This window comes from Eucyclogobius newberryi, unplaced genomic scaffold (assembly GCF_026437365.1).
Source record: "Eucyclogobius newberryi isolate DKJ021-1_F unplaced genomic scaffold, fEucNew1.0.hap1 SCAF_5, whole genome shotgun sequence".
NCBI lineage: Eukaryota > Metazoa > Chordata > Actinopteri > Gobiiformes > Gobiidae > Eucyclogobius > Eucyclogobius newberryi.
Window position 1 is genome coordinate 15727526 of NW_027316167.1, and position 18241 is coordinate 15745766.

The following is an 18241-nucleotide window of genomic DNA, read 5'->3' on the forward strand; positions in this document are numbered from 1 at the left end:
TGGCTTAACCGAGAAAATCAAGGTGTATTTAGGCCTGATGCCAAAATAAAGAAATCCTCCCGCAAGAAGGATAGATTTTTAGTTTAATAGAGACGTACACTTTTTATGAGCTGATGCCATTTGTTTTCAAAAGGTGACTTTATTTTAGCGAAGCACTTAGACTAATTGACATTGACAATGACTCTTGGATGAGAGTCGAAACGTCTATTTTTTCAAACTGAGTCCAGATGACTACAACTGAAGCTTTTTCCACTTAGACTAATGATTGTTCATTGTTCATCGTGCTGGCTCTGCTTTTCTCGTTGGGTAAATGTTAAATGGTAAATGGTAAATGGTAAATGTAATATTTAAAACATACATGGGACAGGTAAATGACCTGTCATCATACAATACTGTAAATAAACACGAGCACAAGCATTAAGTCAATAGCTGAAGGAGCAAGAGGACCATCAATTGCCTGGACAACAGGATAAAGTCAAAGAATATTTAGACTCATTCATGTCTGCTGAGAAAGGACGGCTTAGTCATTGTTATTTTCGATGTACGTGTCAAAAATGTGTCTCGACTCTTGACCACGGGGTTTTGGCGCACGCATTTTACGCACGCGCTCGACACACACTCACAGCAGGGGTGCCGGATCACTCATGGCAACGGCACCGCGTCCGCAGAGACCCAGAGACCGGATTTACCACTCGACCAAAACCACTGCAACAAAATGACTGATCTCATGCGGCTGGCGCCACACGCGGACAGACGCGCGTTACCCGCGCTGTCTCAGCTCTCAGCTCACGGTGCGCTCTTATGCTTCGTATATATTGTTTTATATAGAACATTCTTTTCTCACTGGGAAGTGAATGTGATGGACCCATGTTCTATGACAGGCCAGAACATTTGAAAATTAGGTTTCTTAATTGCAGCTAGTATTTATTCAGCTGTTTGTTTGTGTTTTACCTCTTTTTCCTTACAGACATTGAACATATCTGGGCCCATGTTTCTGCTTACATTAAAAGTCAGCTGGCCTTGCTAAAGGTATGAACTACCAACGTTTTTTGACAAATTGTTTTGAAGATACACCCATTTTCTTTTGCTGGGGGCAGTCTGAGCAGGGAGGCCCAGACTTCCTTCACTCCAGACACTTCCTCCAGCTCCTCCGGGGGATCCCAAGGCCTTCCCGGGCCACAGAAGGACATAGTCCCTCCAGCGTGTCCTGGGTCTTCCCACCTCTTCTTGGTGGGACATGCCCAAAACAGGCGGTCAGGAGGCTCCGGAACAGATGCCAGAGCCATCTCAGCTGAAGGAGCAGCGTCTCTATTCCAAGTTCCTCCCATGTGACCCTATCGCCCAGCGGAGGAAATTTTACCATTGTATCCGCGCTCTTGTCTTTTCAGTCATGTTCCAAAGCTTATTACGATAGGTTAGGAGTGTATACTGACCGATAAATCGAGAGTTTCACCTTTTGACTGGTTTAATGATTGTTTTTCTTATTTCAAATTATACCAGATAGTAACACTGAAATAAAAAATCCTTAGTGGCAGAATATGTCGGTGTAATCCCTCATTCGTCCAGGCGTGTTCCATAGTAGAAAAAGCTTCAGTTGTAGTCATCTGGACTCAGTTTGAAAAAATAGACGTTTCGACTCTCATCCAAGAGTCATTGTCAATAAAAGAATTTAGATCGAGAACTCCGATATTAATACTGTTCTGTGGTAAGACCCACCCATTGAGCGGAGCCTTCCTGAAGTAGAAAGAGTTGTTTGTTTCAACAGAAACTCCCCCCTTGTATCTACCGAGCTAGCCTATTCAGAATCTTAATGGGCTATTAGAATCCTCTTTGTCTTTGTGAGACCCTGGCTCAACCACCCTGAGTACCTGATTAGCATCTAAATGTCCTGGTCCTCTACCTTTCCTGGGGTTCTGTAACCCATTATAAATAACAGGAAGATTAAACCTTAGCCCTCCATTTCTGTTTAAAGAAGGTCTTTCTTTTTTAAGCTATTTTTGTTAAAAAAGAAAGACCTTCTTTAAACAGAAATGGAGGGCTAAGGTTTAATCTTCCTGTTATTTATAATGGGTTACTGAACCCCAGGAAAGGTAGAGGACCAGGACATTTAGATGCTAATCAGGTACTCAGGGTGGTTGAGCCAGGGTCTCACAAAGACAAAGAGGATTCTAATAGCCCATTAAGATTCTGAATAGGCTAGCTCGGTAGATACAAGGGGGGAGTTTCTGTTGAAACAAACAACTCTTTCTACTTCAGGAAGGCTCCGCCCAATGGGTGGGTCTTACCACAGAACAGTATTAATATCGGAGTTCTCGATCTAAATTCTTTTTTTGACAATGACTCTTGGATGAGAGTCGAAACGTCTATTTTTTCAAACTGAGTCCAGATGACTACAACTGAAGCTTTTTCTATTAGTGGCAGAATATAACATCACTTCCATGCAGTTAGTATCTGACCTTTACTTTCAGGGTATTCGTGTGGCTGGACTAGGAACCTTCACCTTTTCTCAGCAGAAACTAGACCTCGGACTCAAGTCCACCACAATTCAAAGACCCATCTTCATCTTGTCTGGGAAACTGGTTCATTCACTGGGTTTAAAACAAGCCAGACCATTGGCTGCTGGTGAGATATATTATCTCATGGCTTTTTTCAGCGGTAATGAATATCTAGTTTCAATTCAATTCAATGCAATTTATTTTTGTAACGCCCCAAAATCACAACAACAGTTGCCTCTGAGCACGGCAGTGAAAAACAGATTAAACAATGTCTGTGGGGACATGGAGCGATGTCCCAGGGTCCCCTGTCCTTAGACCTTCCAATAGTTTTAACAATTTTTTCAACCCTAGTGCGATGGAATAAACTTTTGTGTGGTACAAAATGGTAGGTTACATTTTTGTGTTAAATTGGATAAACAAGATAAGCTACCAACTTTTTAATTGTACCTTTTTTCTTTAGTTCTGTGTATGTTTTGCATATTTGTTTATAGAATCTTTTTTTTAAATTTATGACTTTATTGATCTCACAGTGGAGAAAGCGATTAATAATGCACAGCGAAGATACATTTAGATAAAAATGAATACATTGGAAAGTCGTATAGGCCTTATTTACAAGTAAAGCCGCATGACACATAGTGATATTATTTATTAACCATCGTTAATGTAAAAATGTGTGTGCGTTTGAGCAGCTACTCATCTTCCTGTGGTGCCCCTGAACTACACGGCAGTGTCCAGAGAAACACTGTTCAGTCGAGACCGTGTCGAGGGCTGTATCAGAGAAACTCTCCTGCTCCTCGTCAGGACTTTGGCGTCCCCTCAAAACGTCCTGTTACCATTCCAGGGAATTGGAGTCCTCTCATTTAAAAACTATAAGGTACAAACCTAGATGTGTCTATTTAGAAAGTGGACAGAGTAATGACATTTGTTCTATACAGGTGCGAATGAAGTTCTGTAAAGAATTCATAAATGCTATGGACGGGACTGGCAACCTAATCTTAGCTTTCAAAAAAGTGAGTAATGGTTATTGTATATATATATGTATATATATATATATATATATATATATATATATATATATATATATATATATATATATATATATATATATATATATATATATATATATATATATATATATGATGAGTATATAATGAGTATATTTTCTCCTTTAGAGACCAGGGAGCAGTGCATCTTTCACCTCTGCTGGATCCAAGTTTCAAAAGACACAGACGGTGAACTTCAGCAACCTAGCCACATTCCATTCTCCAGAGCCGGGGGATCAACCTTCAGACCAAGACAGACAACTTGAACCACCAAATGAACCAGGCAAAATTATGTAGATTTTGATATTTATTTAAGTTGATACAAGAATCCTGTTTCCTGCCTGACAATGATACTAACTTTTTAGACTCAAAAAAACCTTTCACCCCAGGGCAAAAGGAGCAATTAGTGCATTTCCCCAGCATTCAAAAACATAGTTTTTTAAATCAGGGATTAAATGCTTGTTCATTAGTGTATGCTTAGAAATATCAGCACTGGGACTTAGTGAGCACTGCCCTTTTTAAAGCTAATCAGCTAATCATTCAAAATGTTGATACATTATTGAACTGTGCTATATGATATATTTACAGTACATTGCCACATCTGCATTTGTGTACATTTGATAAAGCTAATGGGGGGAAAAGGATTTGTTTTTCATCATGATATTGTCAGCATCTAGAAAATGACCAACATTTCACATCCAAATTGCCAAACACATCACAAACACATCACATACATAAGTCCCAGTAAAATGACAACAACAATATTATTAAACAATATTTCTTTACAGATATTTCTCAACAGCTGGAGCAAAAATCCCACTGGATCCCACAGTCTGCCAAGTCTACCACAGAAGTGGACCCAACCCCTCATGTGGAGACACACAAGTAGCACACACACATAAGCATGTGCACGCACACACACACACACACACACACACACACACACACGTGCACACACACACACGCACGCGCATGCACACACACACACACACACGCGCATGCACAGACACACGCACACACACACACACGCGCATGCACAGACACACGCACACACAGACACACACGCACGCACACACACACACACACACGCACACGCACACGCACACACACGCTCGCACACGCACACACACACACGCGCACGCACACACACGCACACACGCGCACACACACGCACACACACACACGCACGCGCACACACACACACACACACACGCGCGCGTGCGCACACACACACACACACACGCGCGCGCGCGCACACACACACACACAAGCGCGTGTTAATAGTTAATAGCTTGTTAACAGGATTTGTAAGACATCTACAAATGCTAGGAATTGTTTAAACAAAAAACTAGTGCTTAGCAACCCCTTAGCAACCCCTATGAATAGTATACTAAGCAAACTTATTGCACACACGCATGCTGGTGCAGGCAAGGGTCAGATTGTAGGTAACGCTCATCTCGGTGGGGGTCTTCTATTGTTTGTCAGGCCCTGGTTCACCTCCATAAATGATGCACAAGTGTCACAGAGCCAGATTGCACTCTCAACACCATTCGACTCACACTGCAGCAGATCCAACCACACGGCACTGAGTGAACAGAAAATAAAAGGAATCCGGACCAAGATAAGAGAAGATTTGTTTGTCCCACAGTGAGTAAATTCCAGGGTATGAAAATATGAAAAAGATAGATATGAAGGTGGATAAGAAGAAGTTAAAGCCTCTTGTTCTAGTTCAGGGCGATGGAGAGACAAACAACACTTGCAAAAAGCCATTTTTGTAAGAAGTGTGATAAAGTGAATGCATTCTAAAGGGCATTTTGTTGAATGAGAATCAAACGTAAGCAACTGTTCGAAACAACAACATTTTGCAGTTGGACTCACTGTTGAACATGAACCTTTTGGAATCAAATTCCCTTATTCCAAACAGCTTCTTTGTCATGGTTCAGTGGGCGGAGCTAACATCTTCTTCACTCATGGTTCAAAATCGGGTGTTGGCCATTTACGTATTTGCGTTCCATGGCCTAACTAGGGCAGTGCATACTTAACATATGTTCCATTGTATTATCCACACCAATATTTCTACAGTGGGTGTAATAGGCTAAGAATAGTAGGCTGTGTTAGTTTCTGTTTTTTTAAATCCTGTTGCAACAACGCAGTCAACCAGATCAATATATGGGAATGGTATGTGCTGTGGCTACTGACCCTATATTCACACTGAAGGCAGATTATAACTGCTCCAGAATGCTGGTTCTAAAGGACACATCAATATGCAAAATTCACTTTTTAGAACTTTTAGTTCTTTAGTTTTTTTGTTCCCTCATCAAAAACATACCTGGAGGTTTAATAAGCTTCATTCATCTAAGTCTTTTCCCTCTGAGCCTCAGAAAACGTTAAAAAAAAATCCCGATTAGTGACATGAAAGGAGCCCTGGAGCTTCACCGTGGTAATTCCCTCTGACGCCATAGATGGAGTGCTAACACAACATCCTGATGGGCAAAGGCCTGACAGATGTAAAGTAATGTGTGCTTTCAGCAGTTCTATAGCGTAACCTGCCAAAGCGGAGGTACTCAAGAGCATGCTTAAGCTTGACTTATACTTCAGCACGTCAGACAAAGTCCCTTTTTCTAATGTTTGAGTCATGGTTATGTCACACAATCCCTTTCAACATTATTCATAACAAAGCTATTTTGGTTCGAATCAAATGCCGATCCTGACTTATTTACGTAGAAAGTACCGGTACTGAGTTTAAATATTGTGCAATTTGTATCTCATTCAGGAGGCAGATCATGTGTTAAGAGTCACCTCAAAGGAAATGGTCAAACATGAAATAGGAAATAAAAAAAATCATAAAATGAATGCATGAACAAACTGTAAACTTCAACTGTTTCAGTCGCAGGCCGCTCACTTCGCCGGCAGAATCACTTCCCAAAGTGGCTGATCCTCCTGTGAGATGCTCCGGACACACTCGAGCTGGACAGGTCACAAGATAACACTAAACACAACTGAAGGAATAGTTTCATCACTTAAGGAACAGCAAACAGTATTTGATGAAAAATACTCAAATCTCGTAACCAAAATCTTTTGAAATGTGCAATGGCATGAGGAGGAAAATAACAAGTTTTGGTAAATCAAATCTTAGAAGTAGTGAATGTAACTAACAACCTCTAATACACCCAACTTGATAATACAGTGTGCTGTATTCAAATGTGGGTACTCAGTTTCATTTACTTTTTAAAGAAATTGTACTTCTAGGAGTAGTTTTCATACATCATACTTTTACTTCCACCTATATTTAGTTTGAAGTAAAAGAACTCTTACTTAGTGAACGTTTTGGTCACTGTGAGTAAAGGTGAAAGGTCTGAACATGGACAAGACCAAGACTAAACCCGGACAAAAGTATAACCAACCCCAGTCTAAATTAGAATTAAACTTGGCTCAAACCAAGTACAGATGTGAACGCACCCTTAAGGGACAAAATCTTTATGTTGACAACATAAAACAATTAATAACATTTGTGTTTCTTGCATCAAATTCCTTCAGATATGATTTAGTTTCTCTCATTTTACATTCTCTCCTTAGATGTGTGCATTGTTTAGGGTTTTGTCCTTTTAACGTAAATCAACTTCAAATACAAATGAAAAATCAGATGTTACGTCCAGACAGTTACTCTTTTAAGATCATTTCTAGGACTATTACTTTTACTACAGTAAAAAAAGGGCCTGTCCTTTTTTGGCTACTCAGCTCACCTCTGACACTGTCCTCTTGATCAGGAGCTGTGTTACCTGTGCACACAGCGAGCCCAGAGGAACGTGCCAGTGTCTCTGAGGCAGCAGCAGGAGGCAGAGGAGAAGAACCTGGAGAAAGAGCTGCTACTCAGGGCACTGCACAAGGACAGACTCTTCTATGAGCGAGAGCAGGTTGGTTAGTAATGAGCACAATTGGACAAATGTTCATGTAATAAGATCAGAATCCTTACACAATTACACTCTAAAAGTTAAATTAAATGTAATATAGATCACCAAAAGGTTAATGGCGGCTTCAATTAAAAGCACATTGGAACTAAAGTCTTAAAAAAGTTACTTAATAATGGGTTAATAATTGCAATCTCAACCATTATCACTTAACTTTGCTTATCACAAATAAATATACTAATAATAAATTATACTGTTGCTATAATTCTGTTGTAGAAAAGGTTTCAAATGTGGTCCCATTTATGAAGTGCTTACGTACAAAGATGTACCGTATGAGACACTTTTGTTCTCTCCGTGAGCACAGGCCCTGGACATTTGGACCGCCATCCAGAAGTCAGTTTCAATTGAGAAGCTAGAAGAGAATTCAAAAGCAGTGTCCAGATGATAATGGATGGAAATTAGCTTTCATAGCTATAATCTGGTACAAACATTCTTGCCCTGGGGCATTATGTAACTGTCCTTTTAAACAAATAATCTAAATAAATACAAGACAAATACAAGACAAATACAAACATTTCACCCACCAAATATTTTTACATACTTGGCTTCTCACTTTATTAAAAAGTAAATGTAGAATTATGCTAAAAGTGAACTTGTTTGAAGATCTTTTCTCCACTTGTTTGTGCTTTAATTTGTTGTTGACTAATAGTGTTCTGTTTTGAGCTCATAAAAATGTCTCCACGTCTTTCAAGTTTTGATGAGCCATCATGGCAAACAACAGACTGTGCCAAACCGAAATACTAAACATTTTATAGGGTGCTTCTGACTTGTCTCAGCTTGTAAAAATCACTCCTACTTGTTGTTTAAATGAATATATATTGTATAATTTGTGGTACAGGCTCAACTTGCAGAGCGCCGTGAACATTCCAGGGGCGTTGCAGCTTTTAATCTGAGCATGTCAGCGAAGAGAAACGAGACGTACTGCCCTCAGTATCCTGTGAGTACAATCAATCATATCTGTTCTTCCTTACAATGAACTTTATGTTGGAGCAGTTTTATACATGTAATAAGTAAATACGTGGATTTGTCAAGCCAGAAACCCTTTTGCATAATATCTGCTGCAGTAAATGAATAAAGACAAAGGTCGTTTGAGGGTCCATGTCCGTCACATGTTTATGTATGTATGGACACTTTATTGCTTCAATTCATCTTTATAACAACCAAAATCACAAGAGCAGTTGTTCCCAGAGTTGTTAATTTAACCAACAGAAAGTTAGAGAATCAAACAATGAAAGTCATTGTTCAATAATAGAGAAGCAGATTAAATGTTTCCAGGAATTAAGCAAAGGTATTACTGTTCAAGAGAATCCCCTGTCCTTAGACCTTCCTTCTTCTTTTGATGGAGGAAAACTAAAAAAAAAATATGGGGGAACCACAGCGAAGGAGAGATCCTGCTCCCATGGACAGACAGGCTGCAGATGGTCCAGGACTGACGCGCTTCCATTTGCAGATGGACTGTGTAGTATAGCAAGAGTTCATGAGGACAGATGAGCAACAGTTCATTTAGTGTAAAGAGTTTATCCAGGCAGATGAGGAACAGTTCATTTAGTGTAAAGTGTTTATCCAGGCAGATGAGGAACAGTTCATTTAGTGTAAAGTGTTTATCCAGGCAGATGAGGAACAGTTCATTTAGTGTAAAGAGTTTATCCAGGCAGATGAGGAACAGTTCATTTAGTGTAAAGAGTTTATCCAGGCAGATGAGGAACAGTTCATTTAGTGTAAAGTGTTTATCCAGGCAGATGAGGAACAGTTCATTTAGTGTAAAGAGTTTATCCAGGCAGATGAGGAACAGTTCATTTAGTGTAAAGTGTTTATCCAGGCAGATGAGGAACAGTTCATTTAGTGTAAAGAGTTTATCCAGGCAGATGAGGAACAGTTCATTTAGTGTAAAGTGTTTATCCAGGCAGATGAGGAACAGTTCATTTAGTGTAATGTCATATTGTGGAATATTTCAGGTGGAGCAATAGATTTTCGTGAAGAAAAGCAGATGCCCCCCTAGAGCTGGGTGAAAAACCTAATTACAGTCTCATCCTTGTGACGATCTGCTATTCCATATAATATCGTTATATTGTGATTCTCTATTTCTTTATGGAATGCAATTTCATGCTCAAACACTTTTTCCCATCCACTCCTCCTATTGATCAGCCACTGTAAGGCTGGATCTAACCAATGACAGTGACTTTTTTGTCTTCTTAAATGCAATAGAAAAAGTATGTATGAATTGTGATCAAATCAAAATAGGCATTTATTTCCATTTATTAAATTAAGTTAGGATTTTTCTCATTTATAGACCATCCAATTATAGACAGATCTTTAGTTGCCATTGTCTTTGTCATTGTGTTTGGAAAGCAGAAAGGAAGTGTTTAAAATGATATTGGCTGGCAGGACAATCCAAGACACACCAGATGCCTTTGCGACTTTTTTCAACCCGCACTTTTTAATAGATTACATTTGTTATTAAATGTAGAGGTGTTTACATGGTTAAATGTCTCGGTCTGAATCAAACCTCTGTGTGTGTAGACCTCCTTCATCTTTCCGTCTCGGCCCGTGACTCCAACTCCGAGGTTCAAACAGCACAAATACATGAACGAGCTTCAAACCCAAATCCAGCAAAAGCAGCAGCACAAGGCAAAGGAAAAACAAAAGCGTGAGACGTCTGAGTGTCTGGAGCAGGCAAAGCTACTGCAAGAGTGAGTGGAAATATATGCACGAAAATTACTATCATGAGTTTGGTTCCTAGACAAGATTTTGAATAAATAAAATGTAACTTGAGTTATCTTTTTTGGGAATAAACCACACTGAATTACAAATTGTTAACGTATTTATGATTTCATATTTAAAAAGCCAATGCAAATGTGTGTTGTAGGTTAACTTCAGTCAAGGCTCAGCAGCTCAAAGAGAAACAAGAGACGACGGTGCGTTACCGGAAGGCTTTGGATGTCCAGGCAAGGAAACCACAGCAACGACAACTGTTTAACTAATGCACTACAGACCGAATTATCAACACTCTCTGATATAGATATAAACACAGCAGAGAACGTGTCCTTTTAAGTCCAAAACCTGGCCACGCACCCAAAATAAGCAGATTGTGGTAGCTTTAGAGTTAAGCTTATTTCATACATATTTATATATTTTTTCCAAAATAATCAAATTAAATCACTTTAAATATACAAAATAGAAATAAAAATAAAACAAAGGTCAGATCTGTGGTGAGGCAACCCACAGTAAGAATGTAAGTTTTTAATATATTTTTTCAAGAATAAGTAAATAATTGAATAAATGGCTCAGATTGGCTGCAGCGTGTTTGTGGTTGCCAGATTGTTAGATAATATTATGTATAATGTAGGCCATGTACATTATCATGTAAAAGAGTTATATTTCCAAGAACAATCTTGTGTGGCCCTCTATTGAACTAAGGCTCTTCTTTGTCGAATCATAAGCAACAATTACAGAACTGATGTCATTTCATTGTGTAACGTTTGAGGGTGGACATGTCAAAACCCACTTAACCAAAGGAACTTTTGGATGAATGAGTCAGGAGTCTTACAAAAACTGAACAAGCTCAACAAAGGTCAAAAGTTTTACCAAACAAATTTGCCCCACTCATCGTTGGTCTTTTTTGCTGTTCTGCACTTTCCATCAGTTGTACATGCCCAAATATCAGAATTGAGGCTAAACTCGGACCGAACCTTGAATTTAACCTAGATTAAACCATGATTTAGCCCAGGCTAGAACAGGACTAAGCCAAAAACATCAGGACTTAAAGTTGCACCATAGGTACGTTTGGTCCAAAAGTGGTTCCTCTGTCTTAAGTGAACCATAACCAGGCCGTTTGAAGCGGCCCACGTGAGGTACTTTTCAGCTCTGTGTCGGCTGGAGGAGGAGCAACACACTGCAGCCAGATGATTAGATGAGAGAGAATGCAGTCTTCAACAAAACAAGAGGGCAAAAATTAGATAAAAACCTAAAATAACAATTTCTCACCAAACACTGACTTGAGCTTGTGATAAAAAAGTGTTTTTTTCTCCAGTATTTCCAGTGATGGCAGCATAATCCTGAGCCGACATTCTTAGCAGAGAAGAACAACAACATGTCCTTGGAGACAAGTAGATCCTCCACCAGAGATGTTACATAAAGCACCTTTAACTAATATCAAACAAGTGCCAAACCAGTGTGAACTCAGCCTTAATCTGGAAAGACTGACTTTATTACCAAAACATTGTTACATAACATAATTTGGCCCTTTTGCACATCCAACTTGAGCGATAACTGATTAAATCACATGCAACATTGTTGTCACTCATAAAGAACTTCCACACTGGATGCCTGTTCCAGGCTTGTCCCACCGCGAGGAGACCCAGGGGAGGACCATGGAAACGAAGGAGGGACTATGTCTATGGCCTGGGAAGGCCTCGGGATCCCCCCGGAGGAGCCGGAGGAAGTGTCTGGGGTGTGGGAAGTTGGGGAGTCCCTGCTTAGACTGCCCCGGATAAGCAGAAGAATATTGATGGATTTATCTTATTAAACTATGACTCATAAGATATCCTGGAAACTAAAGACAGAGTTACACCCATACATCCTTATAGTATAAACAGTACCACAGATTGATAGACATTTTAGTTATTTTTGTTTGAACACAATGTCTCGACTTGTTTTGTAGGTTGTGGATAAAAAGGGCACTGGACTTCCTGTTTTCCACTCCGATCTCTTCCTCTTCACATGTTCTGAAAATCCTGACAGTGTCATCGAGAGCCGCAAACAAGCTAAAGAGGTTAATGTACATTATTTGATTCACTTTTTAAGTGTGTAAATATTTATAGTTCTATATACTTCTGCTTTTGACAGCTATGTCTTACACTTGTTTTATAAATAATTATAATACACCAAATTACTTTTTGGACTCTGAAAACCGCTTGGTCATGGTTGATTGCTCATTGTGCATGTGTTTGGGTTGATGGGGGAAACTGGAGTTCACACAGAAACACAGAAAGACCTGAGATTCAAAACTGTCATAGAAGTTTTCAGATTGTGAAGGAGAAATGATCTCTCAGCTTATCTCTGCACAATAAAGACCAATTAAAAACAAAAGGTTCAGTTTAATCAATTAAATTCTGTTCTTTCTGCGTTAGCTTTTCCAGGCCAATTTCAGCACTGCTACTCAAAGGAAACACGACAAACTGCAAGAGCATCAAGCGCAGGTGGAAAAGGAGCAAGAGATCTTCAAACAAAACCGAATAGAGTCAGTAAAGTGTTAAGATTGATGCTAATGATAAATAAAGTATGGCTGATATTTATTGTTTTGAAATACAGGATGATTCTGGATCGAGTTCATCGCTTTGAAAAGAGACAGGACATGAGCCGGTCTCTGGAAAACGACTGGAGCCAAAGTCTGAAGCTGAAACAACAGCGAGAGGAAGACGAGAGGCGCTGTTTGAGGTCAGTTTAAATGTGGTGGTGCATAAAGGTCTTGGTCCATAGCAGAGATATTTGGGCAGGATATTTAGGATTGTATGCAGGACCAAGCAGACTAAGCAGAAAAGTCCACACTTCTTCCACCTCTGGCTCATTCATTTTTACATTCAGCTACAAATACTTCAGACTCCATTTTACATTTTTAAACATTCTTATATTATGAAGTTCAAAACCTTTTGCGAGTGATAATAAATCTTTATTTGGTTGTCGGACTAACTCAAATTATGACCAAAATGTTTCTGTTCTTTGTCCCTTCCTCAAAATCTCCTCATATGACATATTTTTCTCAACACATTATTCTCTCTCTATCACAATAATCTGTTTAAGCATCACAGTTGATGTATTTACTCGGTTAATTCCACTTCACTGTGAGGTAAATACATATCTTCTTTGCTTTCGCCTCTTTCCCGCTCAGGTCGGCGGGTCAGCTGCTGGTGGACAAACTGGTGGAGTACAGGCGCTGTGCCCAGTGCAAGAGGAGCTCCTCCAACTGTGGACAGAGCAACATCTGGAGAGACTCACGCTACCGCTCCGGCTCACAGTTCATGATTTAAACACAAAATAATAATCCAGTGAAGAAATACCTTTTCTCCGCAGCACAACAATGTTTGAATGTAGAGTAGCGTCAACAAAACAATCATTAAGACATAAATAAAGTGACATTTTGGGCTGCAACTAATGATCATTTTGCTAGAGTTTTGTCCGCGATAATTGTTTTGATTGCAAATTCATGTGATGAAAAGGTTTTGACTAGATTCGGCTCAGGTGAAGTTGAAGCGAAGCCGTTTGAGGATCCTGGTGGAGCACATTTATGGACAAAATTGTGTTTTCATACAATACACTAAATTTACAGATTTTCCATGGCATTTTCATGCAATTATGGCTCAATTTGAGTCATAAAACCTATTTTCTCGGCTCATGACATGTTTTGTAACCTATGTTTAGACCAGTTAACTGTTGTCCGATTACTAAATTAGTTTAGGATTACTTGAATTAGTTGCAATTAATCGATTAACTTGTTGCAGCCCTATTGTTAAGGTGCTTTTAATTTGTGAGAGAGTCAAGATTTTCCAGTAGGGGCAATACATGAATCATTGGTGAGGAAGTACAGGGAAAACTCACAATGTGGGTTTTAATGTGAAAAACCCACCCAAACAGCGAATGATTATCTTGTGTGGTGTAGAATGAACTATGAAATGCACAAGACTTTTTTATCTTCACTTTCAAGAGGAAGTCAAGAGTCAATTTGTCACATTTTTCCCCTTAAAGAGTAAAAAAACAAAAAACACCTCAACAAATAGGACCATTACAATTCCCAGTCTAAAGGAAAAAAAGGTTAATTAAAGGACAATAGCAGTGATGAAGAGTGCAAGGGCAGATGATGGATGTGGTGTTAGAGGATCCTGACAGTATTTTCTGGCTTCAGTCCATCTCCTGTGTAAAGAACAAACTCCCTAAAGCACAAACTGATCCGAGAGACAGATGCAGCTTCAACTGTGATGTATTCAAGACATTTGTGGTATGTTTTGCTTTCAAAGGGCCAAAAACATACCAACTCTAGTCACATTTAGTCAGTAAAGGCTTGAAAACTCAGAAATTAAAGGTGGTATGGACGATTTTTTTCAGCAAATTTTTTATCATATTTCCTCGTGGCGTGGATAAATCATTTGTCCTGCCACGTATCAATCATAAAACGCACCTACCGCTCACCTGCAACCGCGTGCGGTTCGTCCCCACGTTTCCGCGTGCCTAAGCGCATGGATCTATCATAATATAGTTCCCTCAGTGTACGGGGCAAAATGAAGACAGAGAAAGACAGTTCGAGCTGACGCAGAAGTGGACGGAAATCTACGGGAGACGAGAGATGCGATGCGCTCCGTTGCGCTAATAAACAAACGCACGTGTGTGTTGTATCAGTCCGCACAGGGGAGTGCGCATGCGCACTTCCGCCTGCGTTCTCAAATCGCCGAAAAATTGTCCATACCGCCTTTAAGCATTTACCCCTGAAAAATGCTCAAACTATATTTAATTCAATCTCTGGAAGGTCTTAAAGGTTTTCAGTAACAAAGATGAGTTTAATCATTAGTCATCAAGTTATTAATTCATACAAAGATGCATTGCGTAACTTCTCTGGTCTCCATGGAGATTTAACTGGAATTTTATTTTTCATTTATTGGGTTCTGTATATTCTTACTGCCTTGAAAAACATACCTTCTTTGTGCGATTGTGATCACCTCTCCACAGATCTGACCTGTGACTTAGCGGCTCAACCAGCTTGTCTCTGTTATGGAGAGGAATCCGCTTAATGCCATGTTCTGGAACATTCCAAACAAAGCAATAGCATCCTCAGGGAGACGAGCAGGGGGCATACCGAGGTGGATATGCGTAAGGAAAACATTTTCATCTCACAGAGCAGGAAAAGGATACAGATCCACCTTAAGTTCACACGCAGTTAATCCCAAAATAGTTTTGGTAACACCAGCAGAGCTTTGTCAAGAAAGAGAAAATCATAAATATAACAATACAGCTGGAAGAAACATGTTCATTCAAACTGTCTTATCTGAAGACACACCTCATTTCTGTGTCTTGAGTTCAATCTTTAACAATACACCATCCAGTCTATACATTTACACTTGACAAATCTCCTCTTATTTTGAAATATTGCTGTCTACTTATGTTTTACGCTCAAAGCAAATTACATTGTAAGATTGATACTTTATTTGCTGTGTCTCAGATGACAGTTACTAGTGACATGACAAAGTTGCATCATTCAAACTACTACTGAATACACTGGGTTCAAGGGCAATACACTGAGTCATGCTGCGTCATGTGATCTTTGAAGGAAATGGATAATTTCTATTAAATGTTTTTCCTTTTCAAGTTACAGCTTAAAAGTTTGGGAAATACACCGTCTATGTTGTATTGCCAAGTCATTTGAAAAGAAAGTAAATGGTTTTCTTGATAATCCGTTTTTCACTCCAGCCCTCAGAGGCAACTGTTGTTAGGATTTTGGGCGTTACAAAAATAAATTGAATTGAATAAATTATTGATTTTTTTTCGGTTTACACACAGAACTCGAAGCTGTCATAAACATGACATAAATGAACATTGAAACAAAAAATGAACTAATCAATATTGTGAATTCATAAAAAACACACGCACACAAGAAAATTATGTTGAAATATTAATTATCTGCTACAAAGGGGTAATAAGGGCTCCATAAAACAACTGGACACCGTATTTGGTAAGAAGCTTTCAATGTCACTAAAAATTGTGACTCACAATTATTTAAAAACCTTAAACAGTTAATGAGTCATCCAGCAAGATGTTCAACTTATGTTTGTGTGTGTAACCGTTTACCTCAATCAGACACACTGTAGTTATTTTAGTGAGATTAATGGTAAACTATAAATGTCACTGAAAGTCATGAGGATGAGTGTAAACTGACTCACAAATGTCAAGTGATTACCACGGGTTTATATTTGTGTTGAAAGCTTTTTAACAATAACAATGATTGGTACTCTCCACTTGTATTCGTTTATTCATCTATGCTTTGTGTTTTCCTGATATTGGGGTCAATGATGACAAGTTTATTCCAGTAAGTTTGGTCACACCCTGGACTGAGAAAAGCAGTTGTAAGACTGAAATCTACAGCATAATTTCACATTAACTAAAGGGAAACAGAGGTACAAAAGTTAAAAGTGCATGCTTCTTTTCTTACATTTTCGTTTGGGGAGTGGGAGTAAGAAGGTTTGGTGGATGTAATATTTCAGCCACAAGAGGACAGTGTTTAAGAGCATTAGTGGTAGTTCCAGGCCCTGATAAATGGAGAGCGATGCATCAAGGGCATCAGGACAAGAATCAGAAACTCCAGCTCATCTTTTTAAATGTATTGTGAGTTCTGTTTTTACGCTTGACATGTGATCTTCGCTCTCTAATTCTCTTTATACAGTGTCAATAGTTTGGCTGTTCTTAAGTGTCATATGTTATTTGTTAATTAATTGTGGAATCATACAATGTCAAATATAAATACAAATAAAATAACCAGAGAGAAGAGAAGATAAAAGTAAACTGATAAAAAAAAAAAAAAAATCATTATATACAAAACTTCAAGGTGCAGAATGAACCTTTTCTGGTTGAGGCCCCATCTGCCTGTCTCCATAGCCTCCATTGCCTAGAATGCGCCACAATATGGCTTTAAGCATAAAAAGAGAAAAAGATCTCTGTTTATTTGGGTAGAAAAATATACAATTAGTATTTTCAAAGACAAAAATCCAAGTCAAGTCAGTTTAAAAAATAGATATCCTTTATGTGGCTATTGAGATACACGGCCAGTTCTCAAATAGACAGAGCTATTTCTCGTGTAAAGAAGCACATTTTTATCCAATTGAGAACCTGTTTTTGATGCCAGGCCAAGTTACAGGTCAGATCTGTGGAGAGGCGATCACGCTCAGAGCAAGAATCCATGACTTTAAAGGTGTTTTTGATCAATAAATACAGCAGGATTTGTACAGATGCAAGTCAGATACATTTGATGCATACTGTGGAAAAGCAATAACCATGTGTGGCCATATCGCATTTTGGGCCGCCCTTAGATCTGAGCCCGCGTTCTCATTGGCCATTCATGCCGGTCGCCATTCATAAAAATGCCCCCCCTGATTTTTACGCTCCCTCTGGCCTCTCGCATTGTGCCCGCCCACCGGCGTCACACTTCCGCGTTCCTCCAGCGCCTCACGGCAGGTAAGCGGAGCGCTGTCTCCCCCCTAAATTTTGTGGACTGTCTTCTAATCTTAGACTCCTTTTTGTTACCACGGACAGTCACCTGTAACCACAGATGCGGGTCACTCACTACCGCAAGCTTAGGTAAGCGCCCCTCATTTTAAGATCCGCGATCGTCTGACGCGCTTAGGCTCTCCTGTTTTATAGGCTTTGACGTAGCTGTTCGCTCTCGCCTCTCCCTCGTCGGAGCTCTAAGTCGCGCTCCAAAGAGTAAGTATGCCTGGGTCAGTGGCAAACTAGTGTTAACAACCAAATTCAGTGTTTGATTCCTCCGCTGTACGTAGGAGCTGCCGCTTTGCTGCCGCTTTGCTGCCGCTCCGCTTTGCCGCTGCCGTTCCGGTCTGCTGCCGCTCCGCTTGGCCGCTGCCGTTCCGCTCTGCTGCCGCTCCGCTTGGCCGCTTTGCCGCTGCCGCTGTGCTCGGAGTAACCCGCTTTGCGCGGACTAACATCCTCCTGGTCGGACTGACCGCGGTGAAGTTAGTTT

The 18241-nt window shown here is 39.7% G+C and overlaps 1 protein-coding gene across 1 annotated transcript; it reads left to right on the forward strand.

The window, feature by feature from the left end:
• Positions 1 to 677: 677 nt before the first annotated feature.
• On the forward strand, positions 678 to 13762 carry LOC140380706 (coiled-coil domain-containing protein 81-like). The gene is made up of 16 exons (XM_072464620.1): positions 678 to 791; positions 968 to 1029; positions 2469 to 2622; positions 3185 to 3369; positions 3431 to 3505; positions 3668 to 3821; positions 4327 to 4423; positions 6426 to 6513; positions 7306 to 7452; positions 8345 to 8443; positions 10027 to 10196; positions 10373 to 10484; positions 12167 to 12277; positions 12636 to 12745; positions 12817 to 12942; positions 13394 to 13762. The coding sequence occupies exons 1-16, from the start codon at positions 716 to 718 to the stop codon at positions 13530 to 13532; spliced, it is 1905 nt and encodes a 634-aa protein (XP_072320721.1). The 5' UTR covers positions 678 to 715; the 3' UTR covers positions 13533 to 13762.
• The last annotated feature ends 4479 nt before the right edge of the window (positions 13763 to 18241 follow it).